This window comes from Lissotriton vulgaris, chromosome 10, assembly GCF_964263255.1.
Source record: "Lissotriton vulgaris chromosome 10, aLisVul1.2, whole genome shotgun sequence".
Taxonomy (NCBI): Eukaryota; Metazoa; Chordata; class Amphibia; order Caudata; family Salamandridae; genus Lissotriton; species Lissotriton vulgaris.
In genome coordinates, this window is record NC_141698.1 from 45503053 (window position 1) to 45518809 (window position 15757).

The following is a 15757-nucleotide window of genomic DNA, read 5'->3' on the forward strand; positions in this document are numbered from 1 at the left end:
TTACAATATTTGTAAACTTTTAAAAAATGTTATTGGGGGAATGTGAATTACGCCCAACTCCAATTTACATATCACCTTTTTGGGATTAAAAACCACCTTCCTGGTAATTACAACTCCGGAAACTATTCTGAGAAGAGATCCACCCACAATCTATGCCAAAGTATGTTTCAACAAATCCACCTCAACATATATTGTGCCATAGTTCATGACAAAACAGGTTCTATTTATTGCATGAGGGAGTTGAAGACTAGAGGTGACAACATCCATTCTTCTTTTCACAAACAAAGAATATTAACCACTGAAAACTTAACAGAGTGAACCTCGTGCTGTCCACTTTACTTTAAACTTACATGACAAGTGGGATAGTCCCAGGATGACCTATAACTTGCAACACCCATGCTGCACCAGTAGAAGTATTGAAAGAGCTGTTCTTTTGTCGACTTAACCCCAAGTAATTTCATGTTATAGCTACAAAAGTAGGTGCATATGTAGTTAGTGGAAAAACAATTGATCACTAGCTTGATATTCAATATTAAAGGTGGAGCAGCATAGCAGGGTTCATCTTCCTAAGCCACTAGAAGCCAAGCACCTCAAAACCCTACAGCTGTGCCAGATGCAACATGCATGGACCTTTGAGACGGAAGCATTGTCAGGATAGCCTGCATTTTGCAACATTTGCAGCTTTGATAGATTCCTTATGCATATTGCCTGAGCAACTGCAGGCATCTCTCCCTCTATTGAAAGGCAAGAAGATCTGATTGCTGCATTAAAGACTTAGGGAGTTATTTTGAGTTGGGTGGATGTAGATTGAAATGAGGTGAAAGTCCTGACTGCTGTATTAAGACTATATTGATGTCCATAATAGTTGGAATATGATGGACATGGCATCAACCCAGTTTTGGTGGATATTGTACGCAGCCAAACTCTAAATACGGCCCTTAGTTGTGATACATCTGTCTGAATGTTCCCCTGTTCTGTATGGAAGTCTTTTGTGATGTATCACTGAGGCTGCAGATGCTCACTGTTTACCCTTTGGAATGGAGTCAGGATCTCCTGAGCCTATCTCAACTCCATAAGGATTTCCCCAGCAAACAGAGTATGCTGAGATAATCTTTTTAACTCACTTAGACATCCTTTTTCTTCAGAACCATTTTTTTTTTCACTGTGCAAATGCTGTATTACAAAGGTAACTTTTTTCTGTAAGGTCAGTACCAGAGAGCCCCCCGATGATACACAAGAGATCAATAGTTTTGTGATGTAACATAGTGACAGTGGCTTCACTCCGCTACGCAAACTCTAATGAATATTGTGTTTAAGTATTCCAAAAAGCATTCTACTTCTGAGCACTCTTGCGGTTGGTATACCACAGGATTGAGGCCATTCCAAAATTCTATACTACACGTATTTAGTTTTTAAAAAAAATATTATTCTCAGTCAGATCCATTGTTTTCCATCTCAAAAACCTGTGGGAGGCAACACATTTTTGAGCCAAATGCATTTCTCTATAATATAATAGTATACTAGTATAACAGGACCTGATTCAAAACAACCATCAATGCTCCTATGCCCCTGTTCAAAAGAAATGTGTTTCGGTCATTAAAATGTTTTAACTGTTCAGAGCAGTCTATAATGTGTCTCAAGACCTTGATGGTGGTACAAATGGAAGCAAGATATTGAACATTTAGGATATAGATGAGCCTGTGTGTAATAACATGTGTATTTATCCTCAGATCCATGTCAATTAAACGGCACTTTTAACTCTGAACTCAACCATATTTGCTGAGAATTTAATAAAATAAACATGCATGCTGTGCCCTGCCGTTGCCACACCATTACTGTGCTATAGCCAAGCTTTGTCTTGCCTGCTAGTTTAGGAGGTAGCACCGACGTTAACGTAGAGGTGGTGGGCATCAGCACATTTAATATTGCTGCTGGCCAAGACCTGTTCTAATAGGTGTCTCTACAGGGGCATAGAAAGGAACTAGAAATTTGGACCAACACAATTGGGCTAGGCACATCAATTTATTCAGCAGAGAAAGAAATGACAAGATATCTTAGGATAAGTGTTTTGTTTAATCTAGAGTAAACATTGCAAGGGCTCCTCACAACATATAATGCAACAAGTCCAAGGATTTGCTAGACATCCCCCTTTCTTGGAGGGTGTCATTGAGGTAATTTGATATCTCTGCTGGTTTTTATGTAACAAGGTTACTGTCTCCCATATGGGATCAGTGAGAGCCTCCTGGTAATCACCCCCTGCAATCTATTGTGTATGCACCACAGGTCAAAGGGCAATGTTTGAGAAACTCAGAGAGGGGTAAATATTTGACAATGTGTAGCTCTGAAATGGTACGACCCACTGCTATCCTTCCATAATGTCAAAATCTGGCAGTGAGTACTGCTGACAAATTCTGGCATTAAGAGTGGTGAACAACAGCATGGGTGGAGCAGAAAATAAAAAATTGGCAACGTTCAGATCTCCTGACCTATAAAATGCATGTGCAGATGTTGAATGGCAAGACCTCTCATTGCTGTGTTGTGTGTTACAATGGTCACCCATGCAGATATATATTTATTCCTTCAGACCAAAAAAGAGTTGTATTCAAAAGTTTGTTGACTACTGTAAAAATGCCTCCTCTCACAGAAAAACACACATATTAAGTTACAAGTGGTGCATGTGTTATGTTAACCGTGGTACATATATTTTTTAAATTTTAATTGATATATCTGCTATTGTCCACAGACTTCTTAGAATGTTTGAAGTGCCCAGAAGACCAGTGGACATTCAGTGGAAAAGACAAATGCATACCAAAGGTTATTGATTTCTTGTCATACGAAGAACCTCTAGGTTTCATCCTTGCTTTAGTTTCAATTCTGTTCTTCATTAATGCTACTGCAGTTTTGTGCGTTTTCATCAGGTATCGTCACACCCCAGTTGTACGAGCGAACAACCTTCATCTCAGTTATATTCTTCTTGTTGCCCTTATGCTGTGCTTCCTCTGTTCCTTGGTTTTCATTGGTCGGCCAAGGAGAGTGACCTGCATGTTCCGACAGGTGATCTTCACAATATCTTTCTCAATTGCTGTTTCCTGCGTGATGGCTAAAACCACCATGGTGATAATTGCTTTTAGGGCTACAAAACCCAACAGCATGTTCAGAATATGGATGGGCCCCAGGACTTCTTACTCCATTGTGCTGTCCTGCTCCTTCATTGAGTGCAGTCTTGGCTTTATCTGGCTAGGGACGTCACCGCCATTCCCACAACTTAACAATGGCACTGGCAATTGGAAAATTGAAGCTACATGCAATGAGGGTTCAATATTGATGTTCTATTGTATGTTGGTGTTTCTGGGGTTCTTGGCTAGCATTGGTTTTGGCATTGCTTTTCTGGCTCGAAATTTGCCAGACAGCTTCAATGAAGCCAAGTTCATCACCTTCAGCATGCTGGTGTTTGTCAGTGTCTGGCTCTCTTTTATCCCTGCTTATCTCAGCACAAAAGGAAAATACCTTGTAGCTGTTGAGGTTTTTGCAATCTTATCTTCTGGTGCTGGTCTTCTGTTCTGTATCTTTGCACCAAAGATCTACATCATCTTTCTGAGGCCAGAGATGAACACAAAGGAATCTTTAAGAACAAAAGCAGAAAAGTGAAAACTGGAGAAGAAGATTTGTTGATTGAGGATGGGGGCTTTTTATGTTATTATACTTCTAATTGAATTGATACATCCTGAACTCAACTGTTAGTCGCTTTTAATTTCAATATGTACAGATATAGGACCACTTTGAAGGATTTTTTGCAAAAATCATATAACGTACAAATGAAAAGGATTGCGATGTATTAAAGTTCATTTTCTACACTATAATGTATCAATTGCAAAAATATGCTTCAGTGCAGTTCTTCAATGCTGTCAGACTTTACCTAATGTTATATAAGGGATTAAGTACCCCTACCATATAGTCTAAGGATCCTGCAAGCCATCTCGGAGTTCTGGGACCATGTAAAGGAACTAGACCAAAAGTAAGTTTCTTTACATGGTGACAGAACTCCAAGATGAACTGCAGTATCCTTTACTGCTCAACAGAGGGTGTTTTATTCAATATAATACATGTTCATACCATGCATTTCTCTATAAGTGCATTTCTCTATAATATAATAGTATAATCGTATAACAGGACCTGATTCAATACAACCATCAATATTACTATGCCCCTGCTCAAAAGAAATGTGTTTCATTCATTAAAATGTTTTAACTGTTCAGAGCAATCTACAATGTGTTTCAAGACTCTTCCCATTCACTGCTTAAATCTACAGTGTCTTGCTCTTTCATATTAAAGAGATAGTATGGGGACGTCGTATGCAGACTGTAATGAAGATTGCAGACCACTACGTATGATTAACCACGTCTGATATGCCCTCATGAATACATTTCTTTAGATGAATAAGCTTCCTATTCTTTGGACATGAGTAGTTATGGGAAAACTTTGGAGCAGTAAAGCTATTTTTTAATGCAGGTACAAGTTAGTGCTTCATAAAAGCTTTGTAGAAATATGAAAGTCGATTGAGCCGTCAATTCAAAGCTTTTGGGTATTGAGAAGGCATGAAGCAAGTTGCTGCCATAAACAACTGTAAGGAGAAGACAACCCTACTAGGCACTAGTTTTTGCACAATCTCTCACCATGCACTTTCTGCAGAAATCACTGTCTTTTGTTTCATCACCCCATTCTGTATTTTGTACATTTTAAGGTTTTGGTTGTTTATGCTGCTCACAAAAGTATATTTCAGACTGAAACTGCTAAATACAAACATAAAACTTTGGCATGAAAAGTATGCTCTCTGCTGGGCTCCAAATGTTTTGTTGTATGGAGTACCATGAACACTACTGTGATATGTTTGAGTTTTTGGTCTGCTCTGTATAGCTGATATGGTTTCCATAAAAATAAAAATATGCAATTATATTTTTCCCGCCAGCTATCTTTTGATTTCTCTAAATGTGTGAGGTTGCAGAAGAGGTAAATTACTTTTAAAATTGATGGTTGTATGCTGCTTCTTACAATAAAATGTATTCAGGTGTCTTTTCAAGTGTCATCACCTCATATGCTCAAATGACCATGCAACGTGCTCACAGGAAATTGTCCATGGTCTGGGCTCTTTCCCTTTGAGCCTCTCTCAGCAGAACAAATATATGCAGCTTCATCTAACCAGAACTGGAACTGAAAGAGCCTCAAAGAGGTAGAATACAAGAAATATTCGAAAATAACACTTTTCAATGCCCTTTTTTAGGAATGTATAGGATGTTATGAGAGGTTTCTCTTTTCGTCTTAGTAGCACCAAGTTTAGGATACATGGCGGGAAGAACACAATGAGTTATTGAGAGGACTTAGGGATGAGATTTTGAATACTTGGACATAAAGTAAGGAATTGATCTGATAAGAAGATGTTACCACCATCTCATCTACCTTCCTCATTACTGTGCATACTGTTTAGAATGAACCACTCGTGACTACGCCAAAGACAATGAATTGGAACTACTTAAACTTGATGTGCAACCTCTTCAAATGTATTCAAGAAGAATAGCACAGTCCTCACTGTGAAAATATATTCAACACGTTCTCAATAGCCCGATTTTCCACCTCATTCATGTGAGGGCTTGTGAGCGGGTTGGCAAATATGTCTGTCGTAAAAATACCACTCATGGACAGTCCAAGTATTTGATGGAACATCTTCCTCTACCAGCAGACCATCAAAATGTGGAGTCCCGCAGGGCTCCTCACTGAGCCCGGCGCTCTTCAACATATATATGAGGCCACTGGCTGAAGTTGTTCATCAGCATGGAATTAAGATCATTTCATATGCTGACGACACTCAGCTAGTGGTCTCACTGGCACAGGAGGCCAACCATACCTCGAAAGGAGGGCTGAGGAAATGCCTAGAGGAAGTCAAGGACTGGATGTCCTCCTCCTCATTAAAAATGAATGGAGACAAGACAGAGCTTATGCTCCTGGGCCCTGCCAACCCTAACTCCCTCAGCACTCTATGGCCACCCTGCCTGGGTACCCCTCCGGCCCCAAAGGACAGCATCAAGAGCCTTGGGGTGTGGCTAGACAGATCTCTGTCCTTCGGCACCCAATCCACCAAACTGGCAGCCACCTGCTTCGGCCTCCTTAGAGTGCTAAGGAAGGTACTCCATCTTCTACCGATGGAGGCAAAACAAGTAGCCATTCAGGGCCTTATCCAGTCACGACTGGATTATAACAACGCCCTTTATCTCGCCGCCCCAGAGTACACGATACGGAGACTACAGACGGTGCAGAACTGTGCCGCGCGCACTTTGCTTCAGATTCCTCGACGTCAATCAGTCAAAAATGGACTGAAAAAACTGCATTGGCTACCCATTCCCCAAAGAATACAATTCAAAGCCTTATGCATTGCGCACCAGGCGTTCTGGAAAACGGGCCCTCTCATCACTCGCAACCTAGTGTCACACTACCTTCCCACTAGGAATCTGCGATCCAATCAGACCTTCACGGCCACAATTCCCAAAATAAAAAAATCCAGAACTGGCGGTAGGACTTTCACCTACAATGCTTCCAAGCTATGGAACACCCTACCCCTCCACCTAAGGAAAAATCCTAATCTTACCTCATTCAGGAAACAGCTAAAAACATTCCTCTTCAATACTGCCCAATAACGCCCTGGCTACCTCCTCTTGTTCTGTTGGTTTCTTAGCGCTTGGACACCCCCGGGCAGCAATCGCGCTCTACAAATCGACATACAAATACAAATACAAATACAAGTGGATTAGCACAGTACGCTGTCATTCGGAAACACCAGGAAGAAAGACCTTGTTCATCGCCAATCTGATTATGTGGGATAAAGATAGAATGATTTTTAGCCATTACTGTTAAGCTCAACATGACAAAAACGTAATCAGAGATCCAGAAATATTGGGAGTGATCCAGGGTGTATGTGATTTTGCCCAAATCACATTAATAGTATGAAGACAAGCTTTGTCTTGAAAAAAACTTTGCTTAAGGTAACAATTTAGTACCCCTGGGCCCAGGAGAATGATCACTCCATCAGGGAGAATTTAAAGGCCCAATTTAGATTTTGACAGATGAAGTAAAGGCAGTAAGGGTGGCGGAGTAATTGACGCCGTCCATCAAGTTTTGAATTCACAACTGACCCTGCTGTAAACTCTATGGATTTGTATGAACCATCGCCAAAGCTGTTTAAAAGTATGGTGAGGATCAATCATTACTGACAAAAGCTTACACCAACTTTAAGTTTTTTCATTTGCAAAAACAAACCTCCAAAGCGGGAGTTTGTTTTTTAAAAAAAAGATTATTGCCCACACATATTGGTAGCTTTCTTCCAAGGTGTAAAAGGCATTTTTTCATTCTTACTGTCTCTGACCGCTAAGATATTACTGCCAATAACTGATAGTAAAAAGAAAAACACCTTTTGTGAACAGGAGCATGGAATGATGGCTTATCTGAGGGACTGTACTCCCTCCAGCTTTGAGAGAAAGATTTACATTGAAAGAGTACCTTTTAATCTAGTGGCATAAGCCTGCCTTTCTGCCTGACTCTAAATATGGGGAGTGGACCATGAGTTTGATGGACAGGGGTACTACATTACCATTGCAATAAAGTACTCTGACAAACTCCAACTCAGGCCTTTAATTTTAATTACATTAATTATCAGAGACTCTGCTTCGTCAAACAAAGCAGAGACAGTTATAATAAGAAAGCTTAGTTTTGCAAAGAGTACACCAAAGTAACCTCCAATAATTCCTCAAATGGGGAACCAAAGAATTCTGTAATACAATTTAATTATGTGGTGCGCTGTTAAATTTTGTGGCATGATGTGGAAATTGCGGTGTGGTTTGAAAATGTGTGGAGTTGAATTGTGCGGGGTGGAACAGTAGCGGTCAGAGGTGGGAGTGCTGCCGGGCAGTGACGTTCAGGGGGGAGGGGCAGGGTGGGGGTAGTAAACTAAGGAATACGGCCAAATACAGGTAAGTAAACATATGAATAAATAAAACAAATTTTGTTGCACGCACTGCATCGCATTTGAAGAGGGGGCCCTGCGGCAGACGAATGTGCACAATGGAGCAAGACAGAGGTTCGGTGCCAGAAGAGGGAGTCACAGCAGCAGAAGAGGGGGACACAGTGGAAGAAGAGGGTGGCACAGAGGCCGTGGAGCTGATTTTGCGCAATATAAAATGTTGTTTTAATGGGATATAGGGGCTAGGGGATGTAGGGGAGTGCAGCTCCTGTGACATAATTAACAACTACAGTTTCATTGATCTAACCTGCTTGTTTCTTATGTGTTTGATGTTTGTTGGGTTTTTAAAAACTTTTTATAACCCAAGCCCACTGTTCTGACTGTTTGAGAATTCTTACATGAGAATTATTACATTAACCAAATTAAATCATAAGTCTTTTAGCTCCTTAGAGTTTACAGTGACACATTTTAAGATTATGAAACAATAAAAAACAGGCATTTTGTTCGGTTTCATGGCTGAAATCAGAAACATTTCCACTGCCACCTGTTTGGGAGTATTTGATTGGATTCCATGAAGGTGCTGCTAGTTTCTGTTTTGAATGCTAAGTGACTGTGCACTGCCTTACTGTGATGCTTTATTCCATGCAGCACCTAAGAACATTCCAGGGGATATCAGAGGAAAAATACTGATGTGTTTGTGAGTTTTTGCTGTTTCTTTAAATACATAGGGGCAGATTTACAAGTCCTTGCATCACTTTTACGCTGTCGATGCTTCACTTGTGTGATGCAATGGCAGTTTCAAAAATGCTTCAAACTTACAACGTGGCGCATCTAGGGAGAAGTCTATAAAGCGTGACTAGAGCATTCTAGTGTGGTGATGTGGACACCAGCACTAAAATGAATTTGTCTGACCCATGTTGCATGGTACTTGGCAGGTCTTTGCAGTTAAATCTATTTTGCAGTCAGACAGCTAGACCTAAAATGCTGGCGAATGTATAGCGCCACCAAGATGGCGACTATAAAAACAAGCATTTGCAATGCAATAGGTCTTACATTAGTGTAATTTTGAGCTATTGGCATTGCAAATGATAATGTCTGTTAGATTTTTTTTGTCAACAAAATATCTCATCAGTACCTAATAAAATCAAATCCATAAAGCATGGCAAGGGTGCAGTACCACAGGCTGTTACTAGATGTCCCTGTGGAGTTGTAAGGGGACCTGTATTAGCAACCTGTGGAATTGCACCCTTTCCTTGATTTGTGGATTTCTTTTATCCCTTATGTTACTGCCGGGATATTTTTTGACAAAATAAATTCTAAAAAACATTATTATTTGCAACTAGCTTGCAATATATCTGTACAACAAGAAAACTAGGAAGTAAAAAAAACAGAAACCGAGTGTGGTTCCTATTAAATACTTTTAACATATTATCCAAACTGCCATTTATACTGTATGGCTGGTGCATTCTTTTACAAAACTCCTGTAATGCCATACCCGGAGCCAACTGGATCTAGATGGCTGCCAAATATCTGCAAGTCACTAGGCTGATAAAAAATGCCAATTGTTGTCAGTAAATACAACAACTTAAAAAACATAGAGGGCCCGATTCACAGAACTAACTTAAGACAAAATCCTAACTTCTGTGAATACCAAAAGTAGTAAGTTTAGGATTTTGTCTTAAGTTAGTTCTGTGAATCGGGCCCAAAATTCGGACCCAATATTTCCCTAATGTGGTGGAGAGAGGTTTTCTCTAGCCGCTGGCACTGTATGTGCGCGAGGTGTACAACACTAAATAGAATCCTGACTTACGCCTTATGGACATGCGCGCTGCATAATCCCATCAAGCGTATAGGTTTAGTGAAAGCCCATCCCGGCACAGTTCATGCATCTCAATTAGTAGAAGAGATGCTGCAGCTTTCACATGGTTTCATACTAACATGGGCCGGAAAGGTAGCCTCTGAGTCCATCTGTGCCTGAGATACTGCTTGAGTCAGAGGAAGCCTTCCATGGCAGAGACCTTGATATTCTGCAGTTCATACGCTGCTTGATGACCCCTGCCTGCCACACCACCACGCCACCTTGTAACACCAGTTTACATCAATGCAAGATTTGCTGAGAAGTCCTCCCTTAAAGACAAACAGACCCCTGCTTATGGATATGTGGGCTAGTCCTAAAAACGTCTGTAATTTCACGATCTATTTTGGAGGTCTAAGTACGTCCACATAGATCCTGTTTTCCCTTAAACATACTTTTTGGTATGTCAGGTAAGTGAATATCTTCTAGATGAACTCACCCTTGTGGAGCAAACACCATCTCAATGGGCTTACTCGCTGCAAGTGCCACTCAATACAGAGGGAGCTGCAGACTCTGCTGGCTCCAAATTGATCTTAATGGGTGGACAGATCATTGATTTTGTCTGCATCTTAGCTGGTGAGAGGTGCAGGAGCCCTGGGAATTTGCAGACGTAATGCTGGCTTGCATTGTTACCTCATTAGTAGTCCAGGTATGGAGTGTGCTATCTGCACTTTGCCAAAGTCTTAGACAATGCAACTGCTAAAAAGTAAAATGTTCTGGTTTATTTCTCCTTTGCTTGGAGAAAACCAGTGCATTCCATTTTCTTGCACATTGTACTCAGTACTGTCATGAGCTGGCTGCCAAGTGCCTGCCCTCCTGTTTCCCAGACCCATGCGTGTTGGAGGTCCTCTAGGTCAGGTTTTTACTTTCCACTACTGCCCTTGAAGTCAATATTTTATAAAGGTGTAAACAAGCCTACAAGTCTCACAAGGCACATCTAAAACTCGGACAGGCTCAACTTGTATCACACAGAGCTGGATAACTTGAGATCTGTGTGAATCTTGAGCACACTGTGTGAGCTTGTGGCAACGACTACAATTCACGTGCCTCATCTCAAAAGCTGCCCGAGTCGTGCTTATGTCCGTAAGAGTTGATGTGCAGCAATGCAATGCTCAGCTCGCAGGCACAATGCTCATTCCCTGCCTCCGCAGGGTGCACATGATTCTTCAGTAACCCGTAAAGATTGGTTGTTCTGCAAGGTTTTCCAGCAGCTGCTGCCTGTACATTCAGGTACCCTCCCCTGCACTATAGCCACTGCTCTTGGGTGCCATTCCTGGAGCAGACACCGACACAGAGAATGAACTATCGGAACATAAGGAAGCCCAGCTGCCATTTTGGAATGTCTGATTAAAACCAAATGCTCACCTTTGCTAAACACATGTACGCCTTATACATTTAGAACATTTGAAATGTAATCATTTTACAAATGTTCTTAAATGTGTGAACCTGCTTAAGATAATATTTTCTTTGTGTATCACAGTACGTTTAACATCATTATTCATCCTAGTTTACATTAAGTCAGCGCAGAATGTCTATTATCACACTGTCAACATCATGCCAAAACTATTTCATTTGCCTATTCGGAAAAATGCAATGCCTGGCATGCACAAACAGAGAGAACCAGAGGCTGAGTCCTGAGAGTGTGTTTTGTTTACACGCTCTTTCAGTGCTTGTTCAAACTTCACTTTTTCTATGGCTACACTAGTGTAGTTATCACATTTGCAGGTTGTTACTTTACTGAATGCGAATTTTTATGTTAATAAATTACATAAACAATGGCAAAACGGAAACAAAATTACAAATGACAATCATCAGGAAGTAAAGCCCATATCATCGAACCAGCAGGAAATAAAAGAAATTGTCCCCAAAGGAACATATACACACCTACAGGGTAAGAAAACTGTAGTGGGCCCGTCCCCTGAACGAAAAACAGAAGTTATGTATTGGGAGCAACAACTAATAAGGATCCAGCAAAAACAACGAAGCAGGAGTGAACCAATGGTAAGCAGCAGGCGGGATTTCACTCCGTAGAGAGTTTACAGCAGGTCTTGTAGACTGCACATACGCATTGGCTAGGCTTGACCTAACAAAAACAGGGCTAAAAGGGTTTGGGAAATTAGACTCAACAGACTTTTCACTACAGTTCAATCATAGACCAGTGCAAAGTTAGCATTAAACTTCACATTACAGGGAGTTATCAACAATAAGAAATGGATCATTGAAAGAATAAAAATGTAAACACACAAAACCTAAGTCATATTAGCAAGGAACCTTGTTAAAATTATCGCAGTTTTGTCGGCAGGAAACTGCAGATAAAACTGCGATAATGGGCTTGCTAATATGCGTTATAGAATTCCTATAGAATCCCAGGTTAGATGTCCTGCACATCTAACCTGGGATTCTATAGGAATTCTATAATGTATATTAGCAAGCCCAATATTGCCGTTTTATCAGCAGTTTCCTGGCGATAATTTTAACGAGGTTCCTTGCTAATATGCCCCATGGTTGTTTTCCCAAGATGGTGACTGTAGAAACAGAAAGAGGACTAAAATCTTATGAGATTGTTTCAAGGAATGCCACATAGGATACACCACGCATGTTGCATTGAGAGAATCATGCATGATGTTTTGGTACAGTCAATTTTAGACTGTTTGCCAGGCTCTGTGATGGACCCTTATCCACCTCATATTTTAGCAAAGCAATGTAGATTCTAAATCCAGTTAACAACAATCTATGTAATCGATTATAGCAGTGGTTCTAAAGGCTTGGAAGCATGTGTGTGCAGGTGGTAACTGTTTTAGATGAAACCCACTGATGATCATACGTATTAGCAAGCTTTAGACCAATTGTACTACTTCTGTATCTATCAAAAGTGCTAGAGAAATAAGTTAACAGACACTTCAAGTAAGTAAGTAAGTACAATTTTTATTTGCACAATTAATTAAAATCATTGCAAAATACACGTACAAAATTGGCAATTATAGGAATTGAATTTTCAAATCAGTTTAAAAATCAATGGGTTTGTTGATTTAAAAGAACAGTGAAAATGTCTCTTAAAAGGAACAAAGCTCATACTTGGTCAGATGGTAAGGTCAAGGAGTTAATTTCTGTAATGAATTTTACAAAGCGTGTCGCCATCTGAGGTGAGTCCCCCCCCTCATGCATGCATCAAGTGCTTCTTGACATGTCCTGATGCCATGGAGAAGCCAGATTGGTCTCAGCCAAAAGATTCTTTGGGCTCGTAGGCGATGACAAATACACAAGATATAAATGAGATTTTCCTCTTCCAAGTTGCAAAAACGGCATTGGGAGGAGGCTTCTTTCTTGTATCCTTGACCAAACTTGTATGCCTTCAGCGGTTTTAAACCGAAGCGGAATATCATTAATTGAAGTTTTATATAAGGATTCATTGGCGATGCGAGATAAAACAACAGAGATTTTTGAGGCGTACAGTTTAGAAGCCCAGGAGCCGTGGAAAGCTCATTCGATAAGATTTTTGCTTGTTTGACTAAAAGCTTCGATTTCGCCTCCATCGGCAAGGTAGCTGACCATATGTCCTTTGCTTTGAGAGATTCAAGGAAGAATGTCAAATATTTATTCCACAATGTTTTTGGGTTGTTGACCATTGACCATATGCAACTCTTTAAAGAAAGAGGGCTAGCTTGTTTCGCTTTTAGGCAGTAGGAGGTATATCTCGCACTCATGATCCATCGCATGGAAGATAGGGAGAATTCTTTCCGGATTTGGGTGTGAGAGGTCGAGTTTGGCAATCGAAAAACCTTACGATAGCATGATGATTGCACTCTATCTAACCAGTTATTCATTTTATCTTTACAAATTATGGCTCCAAAGGAGATTGTGGGGAGAAATTTTGCAGTTATCAATTTTGTCAGTGGGACTAAATCCGGAGAGTCTAGAGCGCCCTTCGTTCTTATAAAAGCCCCCTCCAGGCTGCGGGCAACTCCCTGCATCTCAGTTGTATGGGAAGAAGATCTCCCTTTATGATCAATCCAGACGCCCAGATATTTATATGCAGTGACAGTCTCCAGTTGTTTCCCGTCAATAAACCACATATACTTTTTTATTTTTGTAGAAGATATTGCCATTGTTTTAGTTTTAGTAACCTTTATCTCGAGCATATTGGTGTTGCAGTAGTGGGCGAGGGAGTTAAACAGTCTTTGAAGACCCACCTGGGTTTGATCTAAGAGAATGGTGTTGTCTGCATATTTCAGGGTTTGAATTTTTCTTTGTTCAATTCCAGGAGGAAAGGCTCTGGAGCGAGACAGCCATTCGGAGAGATCTGCGAGGTACAGATTGAAGAGTAATGGTGCAAGGGTGCACCCTTGTTTCAGGCCTCTACTAGTATAGATTTTTTTAGAAGTAGACCACCTCGATGTTACTCTTATTTTAACCCAGGTGTCTGTGTGCAGGGCTATCAGTGCATTCAGTAAACACAGTGGGATGCCCCATCTTACCAATTTTTCCCACAGTTTAGGTCGGCTCACGCTGTCAAAGGCATTACAAAAGTCGACGAATCCCAGGAACAGAGATTTGCCTTTTGCCGCTAGGGTGGTTTCCATCAGATGAGCCATGCTAATCAAATTATCCACGATGTGGGTGCCTTTTTGAAAGCCAGTTTGAGTAAAAGGAATAAGATTATTATTTTCTGCCCAATTTGTAAGTTCCTTTAAAAGGACACTGGTGTATGCCTTCCCGTCAACATCAAGCAGGGCTATCATTCGATAATTGTCGGGGTTAGAGCGCAAGCCTTTTTTATGAAAAGGGACGAGGAGTGATCCTTGCCAAGAAGTCGGAATAGAACCACCAAGTATTGCGGCCTCAAAAAGAGGGGGCAATATCATGGCCCATTTCTGGGAAGAGGCTTTGAATACTTGAGTGGGAATTCCGTTAGGTCCCGGTGCGTCTCCCGAACGCATTTTCATAATTATTCCTGCAATTTCATCTGTTGTTATCTTGATGGAGGAAATTATGTCATCCCGAGGAATTGATTGGTCGAACAAGGACGGGCTACTACTATAGTTATTTAAAGCGCACGGAGCAGTATAAAGTGTTTTGACATAGGTCTCCCAATCAGCGGGCGAGATATTATTCGCTGTTGGCGGTTTAAAACCTTTGGTGGCCTTATTTACCCAATTCCAAAATTTTCTTTGGTCTTTAGTTTTTATAATCTCAAAGACTGTTGCCCAGTGTAGCTCTTCTTCTATTTTCTTTAGGGCGAACCTGGCCTTTCTGTAGTCCTTTCTGGCGGCTGATATATTGCTCTTCAGAGTTATGTATTCACTTTCATTATTTGTGTTGGTACGTTGCAACTTATTTAATTTGCTTTTTGTAGTGATTATAAGTTGTTTTTGCACTGTCAGAGATGTCGAAGCCAGAAGGACCTTTGTAAGGCTATTTATTGGTTTTAAGGCTAATTGATCTCTGAAGTTGATCAGTGTGTTTTCCCAGGATGATAGTATCGAAAGGTTACTACTAGCTGGAGCCCATTTGGACAGAAGATTATCCACTTCAGCCTCTATTGCTTTGCGGTTTCCTTCTGACCATCTCAATTTTCCTACATTCTGGAGATCCGATTCTGTTCCAATCATAGGGATATTCAGGTGGTGTAGTTTCCCAAGGGCAATCTTGCATGTTAAAATGGCATGGTCGCTGTCAGGGGACGGTGTTATCAGGAGCTGGCATACCCGATGGAAAGCAGTGAGTGAAATCCATATGTAGTCTAAAGTAGCCATACGGGAGGAGGATGTGTGGGTATATGCAGCTGGTTGGTTCAAAGAGATCCTTCCACTAAGGATACGCAATCCAGATTGATTTAATTTTGTGGCTAGTTTTATTCCACTTGCATCCTTCCGCTGATACTGAGTTTGTATCTCTGG

The 15757-nt window shown here is 40.8% G+C and overlaps 1 protein-coding gene across 1 annotated transcript in view; it reads left to right on the forward strand.

The window, feature by feature from the left end:
• LOC147684537 (extracellular calcium-sensing receptor-like) overlaps window positions 1-3648 on the forward strand; it is a 44720-nt gene extending 41072 nt beyond the window's left edge. The window contains exon 6 of the mRNA XM_086939697.1: window positions 2744-3648. Coding sequence (XP_086795823.1) covers window positions 2744-3648 — 905 coding nt within the window. The remainder of the gene's footprint in view (window positions 1-2743) is intronic.
• Window positions 3649-15757: the final 12109 nt, after the last annotated feature.